General features: G+C 39.7%; 2 protein-coding genes across 2 annotated transcripts in view; both read left to right on the forward strand.

Moving 5' to 3' along the window:
- The window catches only part of LOC111875520 (periodic tryptophan protein 1 homolog), a 45,311-nt gene extending 35,608 nt beyond the window's left edge, over positions 1 to 9,703 (forward strand). The window contains exons 5-10 of the mRNA XM_023871835.2: positions 348 to 522; positions 3,101 to 3,259; positions 5,677 to 5,785; positions 7,413 to 7,503; positions 7,691 to 7,924; positions 9,376 to 9,703. Coding sequence (XP_023727603.1) covers positions 348 to 522; positions 3,101 to 3,259; positions 5,677 to 5,785; positions 7,413 to 7,503; positions 7,691 to 7,924; positions 9,376 to 9,620 — 1,013 coding nt within the window. The 3' untranslated portion in view covers positions 9,621 to 9,703. The remainder of the gene's footprint in view (positions 1 to 347; positions 523 to 3,100; positions 3,260 to 5,676; positions 5,786 to 7,412; positions 7,504 to 7,690; positions 7,925 to 9,375) is intronic.
- Positions 9,704 to 11,414: 1,711 nt separating this feature from the next.
- Positions 11,415 to 17,913, forward strand: part of LOC111875535 (dnaJ homolog subfamily C member 10) — a gene marked incomplete in the record, with an annotated part of 27,140 nt that continues 20,641 nt past the window's right edge. Inside the window, 4 exon segments of the mRNA XM_033755855.1 lie at positions 11,415 to 11,543; positions 11,630 to 11,792; positions 12,579 to 12,792; positions 17,225 to 17,436. Of these exon segments, the coding sequence (XP_033611746.1) occupies positions 11,542 to 11,543; positions 11,630 to 11,792; positions 12,579 to 12,792; positions 17,225 to 17,436 (591 nt within the window).

The raw sequence follows: 17,913 nt of genomic DNA on the forward strand, positions 1-17,913 counted from the left end.
GTGGTCTCAGCTCATAGCACTTTAAGCTACCCAGTATCCACTCTAGTCAGCAGCCTTCGTGTCACTGCTGTCATGCTAAACTGAAAAGCCTGAAAATTGTCAACTCAATTGAGCAAGCACAGTGTTCCCATGTCCCCACAAGATAAAGTTGAATGGTGTGATGTCAACACCTCTTGGAGCCATGTCATGGGCTCATCTCTTCCCATCAGCCTTAAGCCTGTCATGCATATTGCACAGCCACTATGCAAAGTGCTGAAATTCATCTTTATTCAGAACATTATTGTAATTAAGAGATTTGCTGTAAATTTGTGTTTTGGACATATATAAATACTGGGTCTGACTTTCAGGAAACCTGTGTGCAGTGGGCAGCATGTCACCAGTCATTGGGGTGTGGGATATTGATATTGTGGGCTGCTTGGAACCAGTGTTTGAGCTTGGACATAGGGCTAACAAAAAGAAAGGCATTGCTAGGTGTGGCCATCGTGATGCTGTACTAGATCTCTCCTGGAACACCAATGTTACGTAAGTATGTGGCAGATAATAACATTCATAAGATCTGTTGTAAGTGAATGCATCATCAAGTCATTCCTCTGTATCTAATGTATCCACTATTATGCAGCTGCTTCCAGGTAGTAGCAGCAAAACTCAATGCCAGCTTTTGTGGAAAGAAGGTATACTTACTTGCTTATTGGCTCTGTTATCCTCTAATAACCTTAGTCTCCTTGACAACAGATAATGATTCCTCTTTATTGTTTGCCTTTTGCCACCATATCTTCGCTCTCAGCTGTTATAAGTCATTCACTGCATCTTCTGGCTGTCATTCAGGGCCTTCACACTTCTTCCTTCTGGCTTGTTTTCAGAACCTTTTTTGGCTACTCCTGTTTGGCTTATTTAATCCATGTACCCCAGCCACTGGAACAGGAAGAAGATATGCAACAGTGGATATTACCATTTTGTTCCGACAGTTCTGCATGCATTGCCTTGTAGCGAACGTGGCAATAAGAGTGCTAACCTTGACAGTGGCAGCCTCTGAGACCAGGATATGCCAAAAGTATGCCATTTTTTAATGAGAGATTAAGTTTGGGAAGAAAATTGCTCTCTAACATTTGTTGATAAGGTCTGATTTTCTTTTTTCTCTTGACACGACCTGGTTGGCAGTACTTGAAAGATTCTGTTTGACTACACTTAAAAAATGACAAATGAATGATGACACTTAAATTTGCAGTTTCATGACAGTTGAATTTTTCTGTTCCCAACTATATAGTACATTTTATTCCAAGTGTGGCCACCAGTTTTTGCGCTATGCACTATTATGCGTATATCCCACTTAGCAACGTTCCTTCCCGTTACATGCAAGTTACAAAGAAAGACAAACCAGTTCATGATAGTAGCTGCAATTAAATTGATCAGTGGAATTTAAATAAGATGAGCAGAGAACTTTAGTAATATTTAAATGGGACTGCAAAGGGTTCATGTTTGGAATCAGAGCTGATTAGTTATATACCAAGCTGTGTTGATGTAACCACATTTATTGGGCCAAAGAAAGATTCCTGTGACCTTGTTGCAGATCAGAGCAATCTAGCTGCCCCATGAAAATATCTCTGTTCACCCAAATATGTGTTTATGCTGTAACATGTTTTGCCACTGAAGTCGCCGTTCAGATTGTTAATTGGTTTATTTAACAACCTACAAATCATAACTACAAATACTTATAACAAGGTTGCGGGTTTACACACTTTACAAACCCTACTCACAAATCTCTTCAGCAATCTTCACATATTTATAACACAGAAGCTATACAAGTCTGTTCGTCATGTTCACGATTCACTCACTACAACTGAACTCTGCGACTGCTACAATCCGCACTGTGTCACTCCTGATCACATACTCTCTCACATACTGCTCAGCCGGCCTTTTATACCGTTTCCTGTTGCCTCATGTTACAGCGGTGGTCCATGTTATGTCACAGTGGGAAGTGCTCTAACGTCACCACAGGGGAGGGGGGGTGGAGTGTTGACTGGCCTGTTACCGTAGCAGCGGCAGCGCTCTGATGTGGTTACATCACCGCTGGCGGTGGAGGGGGTGTCCTGCATAGTTCAAATACGTCACAATACTTTCTTTCTCTTTAATAAAAAGCAGAAAATCTTGTTGAAAAACAACAAAAACTGCTTTGTAAATATTTTGTGTAATTTTTTATTTGATTTCACATGACATCAAATGACTAAGAAAAGTCCAAGATCGTATGCAATGTTGTTGTTGTTGTTGTTGTTATTATTATTATTATTATTATTATTATTATTGGAGGGGGTGGGTTTCCCCATGCACCACGACTAATAGTCTATTGTATGTCCCCCTTTGATATTCTACCAGTCGCCATACCCTACCAGTACTGGTGCGTGCTATCAGCCCCGTTCAGCCAACGAGTTCGGCCCTTGGTACCCAATACTTCCCCCATCTACCAGAGGCATTGGAAACTACTTGGGTGGAAAACTTTTTGCCTAATTTTGCTCAGAGGTCTCCTAGTGACATGAGGATCTTTTACGTGCCGTAAATCTATGACATGGGACCCACGGCTTAAAGTCCCTCCCGGAGGACTTGTTCCCTGAATTTTTCCGCCCTTAAAAATTGCATGACCTCCGCTGGGTTCGAACCCACGTACCTTGAGTCATGAGGTGGGAATGTTACCCCTAGACTACAGAGGCCGCTTATGCAATGTTGATATAGTCTATCAAATCTTAGCAGAAAAAAAAATTGAATACCTACCTAGTAATATTTTGTTTAAATAAATGCCCTTGAACTTCGTGGATCCAGTTCTTATACATGTGCTTGTTCTTCATAGATCTGGCCATTTCATAGCCTACATTTATATAAGTACACTGGAAAAAAGTATATTTTTTATAGTATATGTAGCAGATAGTTACCTAAGGTACAGCTTAGCCCTCAGTGGTTTGAAGGTGGGTAGCCATACTGCAGATCATAGCTTAGTGTTCTCATTAGCGTTTTTTTCCCCCTTGTATGTGAGCATGCACACAGCATTTTACTGTTCAGTCTGAGTTACGAGGAAAATGAGAAATGTTGTGTTGGAAAATTTCTGTTGTAGTCATGTGATGGCGAGTGGTTCTGCAGACCAGACAGTGCTGTTATGGGATCTGAACTCTGGGATGGTTGCTTCTACTTTATCATCTTTTGAAGAAAAGGTGCAGACACTTCAGTGGCATCCATTTGAAGGCCAGACTCTGCTTGTGGGCTCCTGTGACAAGTTAGTAGAGCAGTACAAATATTGCATTATGTGATATTCATATTTCATGGCAACAAATATTCATTTTAACATAAATGTAGGAGGTCCATTCTTCTTAACAGATTTCAATAAAAATGTAATAAAATGTTTTTATTTTATTTATTGCTGGTGGGGTGGGACTAAGTCCTTTGTACTGTGGCCACTTCTGGCCTATTGTACCAGCCCCAGATGATAGGTGAGGGTGATTGTGGAGCAATTGGTGGAATGAAGATTGGCAGGGGAAACCGAAGTACTCGGAGAAAACCTACCCCAGCGCCACTTTGTCCACCACAAATCCCACTTGACCAGACCCGGGATCGAACCCGGGCCGCCGCGGTGGAAAGCCAGTGACTAACCGCTTGAGCCATGGCACAGCCCTAATAAAATGTTTGTATAGAATTATATTTTTTTTGAATAATATTCACCAATTAGACCAATTTTTATATACTTGTAGGTCTATATACCATATTTAATCATATACTGCTGACAACTTTTTCTCAAGTTACCAACCAGAAAGATGTAATGGTTATCCTACTAAAAGGGGATTCTCAATTTTGAACAGGTATCTAAATGTGCCTTTTTTCCTTGTTTTTCTGTTTAATAACAGCTAAAAATAAAGTGTTATGCCATCCAGTATCAAACATAAAGTTCTGTCATGAGTGCATGCCTCTGTACTTAATACTGACAGATGTAGGAAGGCCTTCTGAAAATGTTTAGATTAAAACAATTTCCTTTGTCAGTTTGTCCAGAAATAGTCATTAACCTTTAACGTACATACTTTTAAATTGCCGGCAGCTCCCTACGGCCGGAATTTAAATGGCCCTAAGTCTTTAACATTGCGAACTTTCAGAAAAAGATGCATATTTTCCGTTCTATGCAACATCGGAATATTAACTAAAAAGAACCTGAAGACAATAAAATTTTCTACATATATACAAAAGGGCAAGTTTTACAAATGAAAATCAACTGTGAGTATTTTGTCATGAATTGCAAAATATAATCATTATTATATACGTTATGAAATTCCTGTTGTTTTTCTTCAACCTTGAATCATGGTGGTTATGTAAATATGACGACACTATAGACAATAATATTTGGTTTGGACTGTACACGGTTTGGACTGCATTACTTCACAGTTTACACTCTGACGCGTGTGCCATTTCTTGAAGCAGTCCATCACACAGCACGAAATCACCCTCTACAGCAGTAAAGTGTGCTCCCGCTTTTCTTGTTTATGGAACAAACGTCTTTCTTTTCCTTTAGCTGACCAGTGTTTTGAATGTTTCACCTCCAGTCGACTCAGTTGGGCCCCAGATGAACTTGGCCTCCCCCGAGAAACACCACTAACCGTGATATTCGCCTCATGTGATTGAAGAATCAAATCACGCACCAAAATTTCGCGGAAATTTTTGTGCGTCATTTTTCCATCACATGACTTGTGTAACAGATATTCATTGAGAATAGACATGTCTAGTAGGTGGAAGAATACTCGCAAAATTGTGATGCAAAGTAATTGCAATAGCAGTCGAAAAGTGCCAGTCCGCCACTGATACCGAAAGTCACAGTGACGAAGATGTCTTTACGCACAAAGTAACACTGGCTCAGTGGGTTAATACCACTTCCGAGATACACAATAAAAATGATATAAAAGAAATATAGGAGTCTGACACTGACTTCCTAACTTTTAACAAAACATAGAAAATCCGCCACTGACGTCCTGACTGAGAATTCAACACTGCAAACCAATCCCTGAATGAGCCCCACTTGCTTGAAAGCTCTGGTAGCACTGCTATGAAAGTGCTTACGAATATTTCCTCCTCTAACTTCTCAAAACAAAGCTGACCTCTATTGGCTCACCAGGTCATAAACAGTCATATCTAAACGTAAATAGTTTCGAAACCAGTACCCTGATAAACGATTTCGTTGTTCAGAGCTAACAAATAAACGTCTGACATGAAGTTCAAGAGTTTGTTTGGGTTTCAAACCCAAGGTCAAACTGCCAGCACTCACAAAGGAAGCACGTGGCTTGCCCCTAAAAATTATAACATTTGGCCAGCTCAGCTTGCTACTTGATGCGAATAATTATAACATTCGGCCGTTAAAGGTTAAGTTCTGAAGTTGGGACAATGTTAAGTCTGTATTGATACCACTGGGACTCTCATATTTTGTAAATCATGCTGATCTTGGTGGATGATAATAAATAGACTGAACATTTGAAGTTCTATTGGAACTTTGAAGCCTGATATGAATTAGAATAGGAATTTCATTTGGAGAATTTGATATTTGCACACCACTAATCCATATTTTAAATAATCATAACATTCTTCTACACCATGAGCATTGGTCCTCAGTTGACATGTGTTTATACTGTTTAGAACCCAGTTATGAAATGGTTTCAGATTGACTCGTGTGTTTGACTGTCGTGTGGAAGATTCACATAGAGACTGGGCAGTAAATGGAGAGGTGGAATGTGTCCTGTGGGACCATTTCAATCCGTTCAACTTTCTTGTAAGTATACATTGAATTTTGCCAGCTTTCAAAATCACGTCAGAACTCGGATAGTCAAAATGTATGGTGTCCATAATATTGAGCATTATGGAAGAGTACAGAGAGACTTGTTTGAGGAGTACTTGTAGCAGTCTATTAGCTATGGATGGGTATAAGAGATTATAAAATAATAATAATGATGGTGATAGCATTGTCAGCAGCAGCGGTGGTAATGGTTGTAAACATCATCATCATCTGCAAGAGTTGATCTTGTTAACCCATTCCGTTCTCAAACATCAAGCCATCTTCGTGGCCTACCAGGATTACATCTTTCTGTTGGGTGGCAATGTAAAAGTTGTTTGGGAACATAGTGATGACCACTCATGGAGCTGAGCCCTTCTTGAGAAGCCACCAATTGTACAGCTTCTCAAGAAATTACCAGCATTTTATGTAACCCGAAGGTTCATTACCTTGTTCACAAGAGTCTTCCACTGGTCTCTATTATGAGCCAGATTGATCCAGTCCATACCATCCCATCCTCTCTCTCTCTAAGATCCATTTTAATATCGTCCACCCACCTACTCCTTGGTCTTCCCAGTGGTTCTTTCCTTCTGGCTTTCCCACCAGTATCATGTATGCATTCCTCTTCACCCCCATTTGAGCTACATGCCCTACATCTCATCCTCCCTGACTTTGTCATTCTAATTATATTTGGTGAAGAGTACAAGTTATGAAGCTACTTATTATGTAGTTTTCTCCAGCTTCCCATCACTTTGCTTCTTTTTGGTCCAAATATCCTCAGCACCCTGTTCTCAAACGCCCTCAGTCTATGTTCGTCCCTTAATGCCAGAGACAGTTTCACACCCATACAGGATCATAGGCAAAATTATAGTTCTGTACAGTCTGATGTCTATGTTATTAGACAGTAGACAAGAAGACAAAGGGTTCTGGACTGAAGGGTAACAAGCATTACCTGAATTCAGTCTTCTCTTAATTTCCTCCTGAACCAGGTTTTGATTTGTTATAGTTGTTACCAAATATCTGAACTGTGCCACATTTTGAAAACATCTGTTAGCTATCTTTATGTTATGATTTTGCCATGCATTCTGACAATGAGACAGCAACATATACTTAATTTTCTCTGTGTTTACTTCTAGACCAACCTCCTTACTAGTGTCATTAAAGTTTGTATGTTTTTCTTTATCTGTATAATAGGCAGCTTCTCAAGAAGGGCTCAGATCCATGAGTGAGTGAGTGCTTTTCTTTGTAGTATCTATATTCTGACCCAGTAGATTCACATGGCAACTAAATCACGCTGCCACAGCAACAGATACGTTTTCCATTGGTTTAGTAAACTGCTAGTTAGGTGTGAGACAGTAATGACATGAGAGGAAGAGGACTTCATTGGGATGGGTTACCAAACAGCAGCTATGATAGATAAACTAAGAAGACTTAGTGTGTGTTGTAGGGAATTGTAAAGTGCGTAAATTAACGAGAGTGCTGTAATCACTTGTAGTTACAATTTGTAGGTGTTCAGTAAGTCCAGTTACCAATCCATACCCAGTGTCTGGTCACCAAATACATGAAAATATTTAGATTTACTTCTGTATCATATCCAGTGTTTATATAATTAATTTCGTCTTTTTAGGTCGGTACTAATTCTGGAAGCATTCACTACATTGACTGCCGCAGTGATACATCTCTTTGGGAACTTAGTGCCCACACTAAGGAAGTAACAGGTATTGACCACAAAGAAATCTGACAATAACCAAAATTCATTGTTGCCAGATTATTATGAATGTATGATAGCTGAGCAACTGCTCCTTTCACAAGATGGACTTTGCTCCATGTATTTAGTTATTTAGTTAAGTAGTTAAGGGATGTATGAGATTAACTTAACAACAAACTCTTTAACTCCATCCTAAGGTCTAGCTCTGAGTTCCCAGTGTCCAGGAATGCTGATGACTGCAGGTGGAGATGCAAAGCTGAGAACATGGGACATCTTGGGCGGGAAGCCTTCTCTGGTATATGACCAGCAACAGAAACTGGGTGCTCTTTTGTGTCTGGATGCCTGTCCAGATTTGCCCTTCACTGTTTGTATTGGTGGAGAGAACAAAAAGCACAATTTCACTGTAGTTGATATCATGGATATTTCTGCAGGTAAGAAATTGTGTATGTGTTATGGTTCCCATGACTTTACGTCCATGAGGAATGAAACTTCAGACAGGCTAGAGTTATCGCCTGTGCATGGGGACAAGTTGCAAGACCTCTAAACCTGAGCACCAAATGAGTGATCAGGTTCATCCTCTTGTCTTGCCCTCAGTACCAATGGAATAGTGTTAATCCAGCAAGTGTTGCTTGCCACACACTGCCATCGTAAATTTGCTTTGTCAGTAATTGTGGAATCTGTATGTGGCCTAGCACTGGAAAGAGGCATGAGAATGCCTGCAGAGAATCTGTATCTTTGTTTGTAATAGTTGGCTTCTTTCTTGTGTAACATATTGTGTCATTTATTTCATTACAATATATTCCCGTCTACAATGCAACCTATTTTTGTCCCCTTTCATTCTCACAACATGTTTCGGCTGAACACAACCATCATCAGACGTCTCTAATTCACTAAAACTGTTGCACTCCATGTTATGTCCAGTTTCTCATATCACATATGAATGTCATATCTCTTAATTTAATATAAATGGACTTTAATTACAAAGAAAAACTAGTTACAATTTTGTTAGAATTTCAGTATTTTGCTGGGTGTTGTCATCCATTTATCCAAGTGACATTGTTTGAGGGCTTGTCTTGTTTGGATTTATTTGCACAGTGGCATGGGTGTTTTGTGTGTTATTATGTAGTTCCCAAGTTTGTTGATGGAGTTATCATCTGCAGTATGTAAAGAACATATTACTACTATTGTTAATTTTGCTGTATTTTATGTTTTTCTACATAAGTTTACTTCTTTATACTCACTTATGCCCCTTTGACTTTAAGTTCTTCACCCTGCCTGTGTAGCAGCGTTGTTTATCCTTCTGTGTGTGTAGAACTTATCAATGCATGGTGTGTCTAATCCCACATTTATAATGTCATTGGGGGTGTATGTGCTGCTATCGTTTGTACACAAGATAGCAGCAAACACAACCACATATTCAAGACATTACATGAACTTTACACAAGATAACAACACACACACCCCAAATAACATTATAAATGGGGGATTAGGCACACCAAACATTCATAAGCTCTACATACACAGAAGGATAAACAACACTACTATTCAGGCAAGGTGAAGAACCTACAGTCAAAGGGGCAGACATGGTATAAAGAAGTAAACTAATGTAGAAAAACATAAAATATAGCAAAATTAACAATAATAGTAATATGTTCTTTACATATTGCAGATGATAACTCCACCAACATACTTGCGAACTACGCAGTAACACAAACATTCCTGCTGCTGTACAAATAAATCCAAACAAGGAGACCTCAATAGGTCTGTTGTGTATTATGTTGGAACAGACTGGTGCAAACGTGAGGCACCTCAGTAACATTCTCTTGAATGATGAGACCATCTTTCACACAAGTGGAGTTGCTTAAAATTTTTATTATTTCAGTTCAGAACAGGTTTGCAGACCGGAAGCTTGTAGGTGCTATAAAATTGGAAGAGAGAAGGGAAGGTGGTGGAGGAAGCACTTCAGTGGAGATGGCTGATGACATGATTGAATCTTTATCACTAGAAAGCAAGGACCAAGACCAGCCAAGTTCGTCCAGGGTTACTATGAAAACCTTCCAGTCAAGTCATTTGAAAAATCGACACATACACAGAAGAAAGAGGGGGATGATAAAAAAGAAGAAATGACATATAACAAGGTTATTTGTGTCATGAGATAAAGTGCCATGTTAAAAGTTTTTTCATGGTCTAAATATAAACTTACAGAAATATTTGTGTGTAGTTACTGAAATACAGTATGTCCCAGTAATAGAAAGGAGTCCAAAAAGTAGCAGCCCTGCATATTTTATTATTTGAATCTTACCACTGTATCATAGGTCAGTCATATATGAAAACCATCAGGTACAGCTAAGTTGTTCCNAAGGCTCCCTGGCCTGTGGTCCGCAAGCGAACTATACTGACCGGCAACCACCTTTTGTCGGCAAAGTTAGTGCCAACTTTTGTGGATAGAGGGTGTGACATGGTCGGCACAACGGATCCCCATGGCTGTTAAGCTCGGTTTTCTAGACTAGAGCCTCTATTTCCTTGAAATAGCTCCTCAATTATCCTCACGAGGCTGAGTGGACCCTGTTCCAGACCCACTATTTACCAGATTTTCTGTTCTACTGACTTCATACTTCTGTTTGCAAGAATTTTTCTGCAAAAGAAGAAAGTACTGTGGCTGTTGTTTCTCATCACATTCATATAAAATAAATAAAGCTAAAATAAACTGTTCGATTCCATTTACATTTTTTGAAACTCATTATTTCTCTGTGGGTTTTAAGTAATTTGTTTTATAAATCTGCATATAAGTAATTTGTATGTTAGTTAAGTAAAGTGTAAGATATTCAAGAAAACGGACAAGTAAATAAAATGAGACAAGTTTTACAATTTATCTGAAGTTCTAACACTTAATGGCTTTTAACCCTCAGATAGAAACATGAATTACAGCAGTAGCTCAGGAGTCATGTCCTTTATGGAATTTGACTATTTTTGCACATGTTTTTCTATGCCTTTTTAGAAATTATGTCTAGACAGGATGGCTGTGATCTACTGCACATATAGCAAGTTTTTGAAAATTCTTCCTTTTGCATTGTATACAAGTCTTCTGCAAGTCCAGGCTTTAGAAAGATCGTCATGCCTCTCGTGCTTATCTCATGCTACAATGGCAGCTTAGTTGCTTGAACACCCGTAAGCTTGACTGCTGCAAAGTTCAAGACTCTTGTTTATATTTTCTGTGTCTGGCTTTGACTTGTCCTATGCTGTGAAGATGGACAATCCCATGGTTTTGTATGACTTCTGCCTGTTGCATGCACAATTTTCTTACATAATCTACACGGTAAGTTGAAAGCCATGTGCAAATCACGGACCTTGTGCATCTTGGATAATTTCCAGTGGTATGGAGAACATTGTTTTGCAGGTGCTGCGGTTTTAAGAGGTAGGAGTCTGCCCATAATTTCCAGGCGGTGCTAAGCAAAAGTCATTACTGATTTGATCACTGCTTTATGCAAGGTTAGTATAATGTTGGCGCTTAAACTCTCTCCTTTGAATTGGAAGTAGATGTCACCGGCAAAGAGAGCCAGGTATCGCCAAGTGTTTGTAGAATATTATTTATATGTATTTCACAATGTTGGGGACAGGATGGAACCTTGTGGCATCCCTAGGCATAGATATTACACCTTCAACCAAGACTCAGGATTTTCTCTGATGAAAAAAGGGCCAATGACCTTGGATGGACTGGTGGAAGTTTTTAATTTAGATAATTCATACAGCAAGCCAACGAGCGATTCGGGGGGGGGGAGCAACATGCGTAAGCCGGAGTTATGATAGTCTACCTTCTTACCGATTGTGCTCTCGGCGATGGCGGCGGCCAATGAGGATCGATACACTTACAGGTGCGTATAGATGGCAGAATTAAAGCCTTCGTGCCGGCTAGGTCTAATGTGTCCCACCATCCAGTGGAGTAACGTGTACGGTTTCCAGAAATTGACATGTCTGATAGATTTCAGTGGTTAAGTTAACATATTGTGATTTGTTTGTCTTAGGCAGCAAATATTTTATACTATTTAACATGTACGTTTGGTTGATTTATTTCTATAAATGTATATAAAGTTCTGCGGATACTTTGGTTTTCTTCTAACCAAAAATGTTCATTTCAGGTTATTTTTCAACATTCTCCTGGTCGCAGTGATGCATTGCATCCAATTTTCTGTAGGAGAAGACTATTATCAATTATTGGGTGTTCCAAAAAATGCAAACAACAGGGAAATAAGAAAAGCATTTAAGAGATTGGCTGTTACAATGCACCCAGACAAAAATCAGGTTTGTTTTTATTGGGATGCAGTCCTTGGGAAGCCATTCCAAATGCAAATATTGTGGCAATTTTTGAGAGTCAGAACTCACTACTTGAAACCTTCCTTAGTGTAACAGGCGATATATCAAAGACAGTTCAGTATGGTTAGTGTATTATGTGTTCTAGGAAAGTTTATTCAAATAAGTGATTTTTATATTTCTTCAGCAAATCCGTATCCAGTGACAGATCAGGTTATTTAGCAGATATGTAGTGGTAGATAATATATAAAGAGGATAAATATGTTATCACTATTTCTGCAGACTTTTTCACAAAACCATTTGATGATGAGTTTAATCATCATAAACAAAAAGTAATTGTAGTAATTTGACTCAAACATGTAAACATCACCACCACCAAACCAAATTGAATTAAAGGAGGTTACCTCTGACTTTCAATGATTTCTATGAAAATAGTGGTTGGTGGCATTTCAGAATTGATTAACTGGACCTTGATAAGATAAATTGACCTCATAAATCTTACTTTATATAAACGTATAGTTTCACATATTGTGTATAGTGTTGTTTGGAAAGAATATGCATTATGTGATAGTGTTTTGCATTAAACATGAGTATACAATGTAAAAGAACACAGTGTGATAGGATATTTTCATACTTCTGTAAAAGTAGTGGCTGTAAAGGTTAAGAATGACATCCCATTTTGCTTTAGGCACTGGCAGTAGGTATGAGAGTATACAAGCTAGTTCATGTGGTGAAACATCAGATGACTGTTGAATAAATTGTTGTGTAACACTGCAGGCTGATCCAGATGCACACGCAAAATTTGTGCATCTCACAAAGGCATATGAGGTGTTAAAAGACGCTGAATCTCGTAAAAAATATGATCTTTATGGAGAGGAAGGTATCAAATCTTCACAGAAGCAGAGTTACCATTCATGGAGTTATTACCGTGACAATTTTGGTATTTATGATGATGATCCAGAGATTGTCACACTTAACAAGGCTGATTTTGGTAAGTGTTACCACAATTGGCTTAATTATTCACCCTATGAGTACTTGTGGGTATAGGTTAGATGACTTTTCCACAAATTACATTATTTCACCACCTCTTATAATCCTAAGCAGAACCACTGGCTTCCCAAGTTCTAATAGCTGTCAATGACTGATTCTTGTACTGTCTAGTTTCAATAGTATACGAGGGGGGACCCAAAATAACCGGAATTTATTTTTGTTATTTTTTATTTTTGCATTTTTATTGAACTGCAAAATCGAACTCTTTGTGGACAATGCCATTCACATCGAAAAAACAAATCAACATTGTTTTCACATTGGATCGCACTTGACGCACTTTCTTCGGTCGTGGTGAAGTTGGAGTTTTCCACTGGCTTGATGATTGCTTTGATTCTGGATCGTACCCGTAGCACCAAGACTCATTGCCAGTCACAATTCTTTTAAGAAATTCTGGATCATTCTGCACTTCACTCTTCAAGTCGCGGCAAACATTCCGCGGTTTTCTCTTTGGTCATCTCCGAGCAAGCGAGGAACAAATTTTGCAGACACCCGTCTCATGTGCAAACCTTCGGTTAAAATTCGCTGGACCGTGCTCCATGAGATGTTCGTTTCATCAGAAAGTTGGTCAATGGTCTTTCGACGATCTTCATCAATTGCACGTTTGATTTTGGCAATGTTTTCGTCATTTCTTCCTGTCGAAGGACGCCCGGGGCGTGGCATGTCTTCTGTTGACATGTTGCCAGATTTGAAACGGGAAAACCACTCGTAGACCTGTGATTTCCCCAAAGCATCATCATTAAAGGCTTGCCGAAGCATCCCAACAGTCTCGGCTGCAGTTTTCCCTAACAGAAAGCAAAAGTTCACGCACACTCTTTGTTCCTTCTGGTCGGCCATCTCACTAATCGCCAAAGGGTTGAAACAGGAATGCACACAACAGAGCACCACAGACAAACCACTTAACTCAGACTGACGCCAGCTCACTAACAGTCGCGGGAGACCCCCAGCTAACACCACCTAGCAGCACAACTCGTAACTACAAAGCATGCGCGTGCAACAGGTCGGTTCCGGTTATTTTTGGGTCCCCCTTCATACAGAATTCAAATGAGAAGGAAGTGTAACAACACTATGAACAGAACGTATGTTTCAGCTGCAACCCGTATATACTTCCCAATGTGACGATGAGCCATTAATGCAGTAAAGAAACATCTTACGATTGATACAGTAGTGATGAAAGGTTCTGTTCAGGTCTGAATTCATTACTCCTTTCATGAGGTACGCGATCGGACAGTTTTTTCATTGACTAATCCTTTGTAAGAAAGAAAATGCATTTAGGGGTTTATTCATAAATACCCACATGATTAAAAGAATTTGCATAGTGGGGGTGGAGTCCAGTTGGGTCCACTCGGCATGGTGGCCACTGATTGGCCTATTGTACCTGCCCCAGGTGATTATGATGATGGAGAATTTGGTGGAATGAAGATTGGCAGGGGAAACCAAAGTACTCTGAGAAAACCTACCCCAGCGCCACTTTGTCCACCACAAATCCCACTTGACCAGACCCAGGTTTGAACCCGGGCCACCGCAGTTGGAAGCCAGTGACTAACCGCTTGAGCTATGACACGGCCTACCCACATGAATAAGTTTATGTGTGTCTAAGTGTGTCAAAGTGTGATACATTGCTGATTCTGTTTGTGATAAAAGGGATCAATCCACAAGGATTGTGCTAGCTGAAGAAAACTTCAAGACAGGCATAGTTGGATGTTAGTACTCAGAAATATTTTCTTTAGTTGGTTGTTTATTGAGATATAACTGGGAGCTGCATTTGTACCCACAGAACTAATTAAGACCTATATAAAGTTACAGTTGTGCATGAGCTTGAACAACCAGATTATGCAGCAAAAATTCACTGTTGTAACTGGTGTTGCAAAGTGTGTCTGGCAGAGTCATGGATTCATAGTGTTGTTCATAACTGATGAGGCGTGGTTTTACCATAGTGGTCATGTCAATATGTGAAATATATGAATGTGGAATGAAGAAAATCCTCATGTCAATTCAACAGGTTTTATTAGGCAGTGCAAGGGTAGAGGTGTGTTGTGTTGTAAGTGCATAGAAAATCATTGGCCTGATATTCTTTCAGAAAATTATAAATTCAGATTGATATTTGTGCAATGTATTGAATCCATTCTTCAACCAATTAACAGCTGCAAAAAGACAATATGGATATTTCAAGTAAGTTAGTGTTAACAGTGGCCATGTGGTCTAAGGCTTGAAATGTCTTCACCCATTCAAAGATGGGGATCGTGGGTTTGAATCCTGCTGGAGGCATGGATGTCTGTGCGTTTATTCTGTGTTTGTGTTGTAGTGTGTAGGTAGTGGCCTTTCATTGGCTGATCCCCCATCCAAGGAGTCTTACTGACTGCGTATGGATTAAGAAACTGAAAATGCGTTGTAGAGCCATAGATGGATGGACGAATAGTGTTACAACACATACTGCTGACAAGTTCATGGCTGCTGTACAAAATTGTTTGAGAACAGAATAATCAGCAGACAGTTCTGGCCTGATAGATCCTCTGATCTTACTGTGGTTATGGCCTCTGAGCCAAATTATCGGACATTTACCACCCAACAAGAGTCTCTAACGCCTCTGGTAGATGGGGGAAGCATCAGGTACCGCTGAGCCAGTAGAGGCTGAACTCGCTGGCTAAGTCAGGGCTGATGGCACGCACCAGTACCGGTAGGGTATAGAGACTGGTAGAACATCAAAGGGGGACGTACAATAGACTACTAGTCGCGGTGCATGAGGAAACCCACCCCCTCCAATAATAATAATAATAATACTGTGGTTATTATCTGTGGGGTAACTAGAAAGGAAGAGTGTACAGAAATAACCTTCGCAGTGCCGAAGCTCTTCAGGGAATGGAGCAACGACCTGTGCTTGTTTCCTGCTTCATGCTATCTTCTTGCTTGGCTTATTCTTCAACACTGAAGATGGAGGCAGCATGTTTCTCTGAAACATCAGTTTGCTTTCAGTGGACTACACACCATAACATCCCAGTAGATAGAACTCTTCAATGCCTATGATTGCTTCAGTTTCTGACGTTGAACTTAAAAGAACATTGCAAAACTTATTTACGCAGTATGAGGCATGCTTGATAGCATAAGGGGATTACTTCCAACAGTATTATAAAATGTGGCAAGTTGAGTCACCCGGTAAGACTCAGTTATAACTTTGTGTGTAAGTAGAGACTGGTATGAGACTGAGCACTGCTGTTGCCTGTGTGGTCACAGTGAACTACTGCTATGCTGCCAAAAGCAGCGCATCTCTGTCTCAATTGAATACTGTAATTTGACATATTATACCGTCACTGAATGGAGTCTGTTTCATTACTTCTGTTTTATCTTGCTGACTGCCTCAAATTGACTTGCATCAGCTATTTTTATAATAAAAAGTTAGTATAAAAACATGGCACATACGGTCATGTTAGCTGAACCTGGGGGCATTGCATTGCCTGGCCTGTGAATGTGTCTTGTTTGATCAAGATGACCCCTCTTAGTTCCTTGTGATAAAAAAAAGAAAGAAAGAAAGAAAGTAAAGTAAAGTAAAGTAAAGGTATCCCTGTAACAGGCCTTGGAGGCCCATAGGGTTGTGAGATGTTGAGGTTCCCACATTTTCTAGACCATCAGCTCATAGATGGCAGTAAGGTTGTCAGCCCTACGTGCCGACCGCCCTTTACCCCCAAGAATATTCCTCATACTCATTTCTGTTAGAGGCTGAGTCAACTGCAGGGCCATAGTGCTGCTAGAAGGATTAGGTAAATTGAAAAAAAAAATCCAGTGACCTCATCGGGATTTGATCCCACAACCTTCCGGCTTGTAACATAGTGCCTCAACCAACTATGCTACCACGTGCCCCATGTTTTGGAAAACTACTCCACGCATGCCAAAGGCTGATGTCACTCAGCTGTTGCTAGAAATTTCCTAAAGGGTGGCCATGACTATGAGCTAGCTGTGAAATTCTTGACGGAGCCTAGTTCATTGCAGAAACAAACATGAAGTAGTGATGGCTGTGAGTTGTGAGTCAGTCAGTGCAGTCCGTTAATGAGTCAGCAAGTCAGTTTAGTTCATTGATGAGAGAAGAGGAAAAAAGAGGAGAATGCAGTGAAGTAACAAGTGGAAGAACATCTTAAGAGCCTAAATGGTTACAAATGATGGGACAATACTGCAAATAAGAATAAATGTTACACTGCTTTCTGATACATGATTGACCTTGACTATGATATCTTGGAAGCTAAATTGATTATTGCTTAGTAGACCACTGTTGGTTGCTGACTTGAATGCTGAATGCAGCCACATCATTTTGGAACCAATATGTACTCTTCTGTAGCTATTTTTCACCCAGCCTGTAATTATTAAAATACAATTTTGTGTTACAGATCAAAGTGTTCTCAACTCACACTCACTGTGGTTCATCAACTTCTACTCTCCTATGTGTTCACATTGCCATGACCTAGCACCAACATGGCGCCGATTGGCTCGTGATCTAGAAGGTGTGATTAGAATGGGTGCTGTTAACTGCGAAGATGACTGGATGCTTTGTCGTCAGGAGGGCATTAGAAGCTACCCATCTCTGTTGGTCTACCCTTCTGTAAGCTAATTCATGATCTCTGATAGTAATTGAGTAGCCACCTTAAAACATTTCATAATCAGGTACTGATATGAGGTAGAGCATATACTGAAATTATGGCCTTGGCAGAAAATAAATATGTGATCTACACCAGATCATTGAAATTCCAGTGAAATTTTGCATTGCTATTGACATTAGAAGTTGTCATGTGAGTTTTATTCTTGTCCATTTAGTACTTCATATGGAGCTCAAACAGAACATAATAAAATTTGTATATTACATGATATAGGTCCAGTTAAGAGCTGCAGCTTGATTTTACATGGTTTTGATGTAGTAAACATTCAGATAAGTGCAAGGAATAATATTTTGTGATTCCATGCAGCATGATAACTTTCGTGTAATAGCTTTGCAACATTGGACTTATATCTGCAGTAAATGAACATCAGGGCTAACTACCATGCATACTGGACCTTCACATTATGTGGTGGTACAATTTTA

Source organism: Cryptotermes secundus, unplaced genomic scaffold (assembly GCF_002891405.2).
Source record: "Cryptotermes secundus unplaced genomic scaffold, Csec_1.0 scaffold468, whole genome shotgun sequence".
In the NCBI taxonomy this organism is placed as follows: Eukaryota; Metazoa; Arthropoda; class Insecta; order Blattodea; family Kalotermitidae; genus Cryptotermes; species Cryptotermes secundus.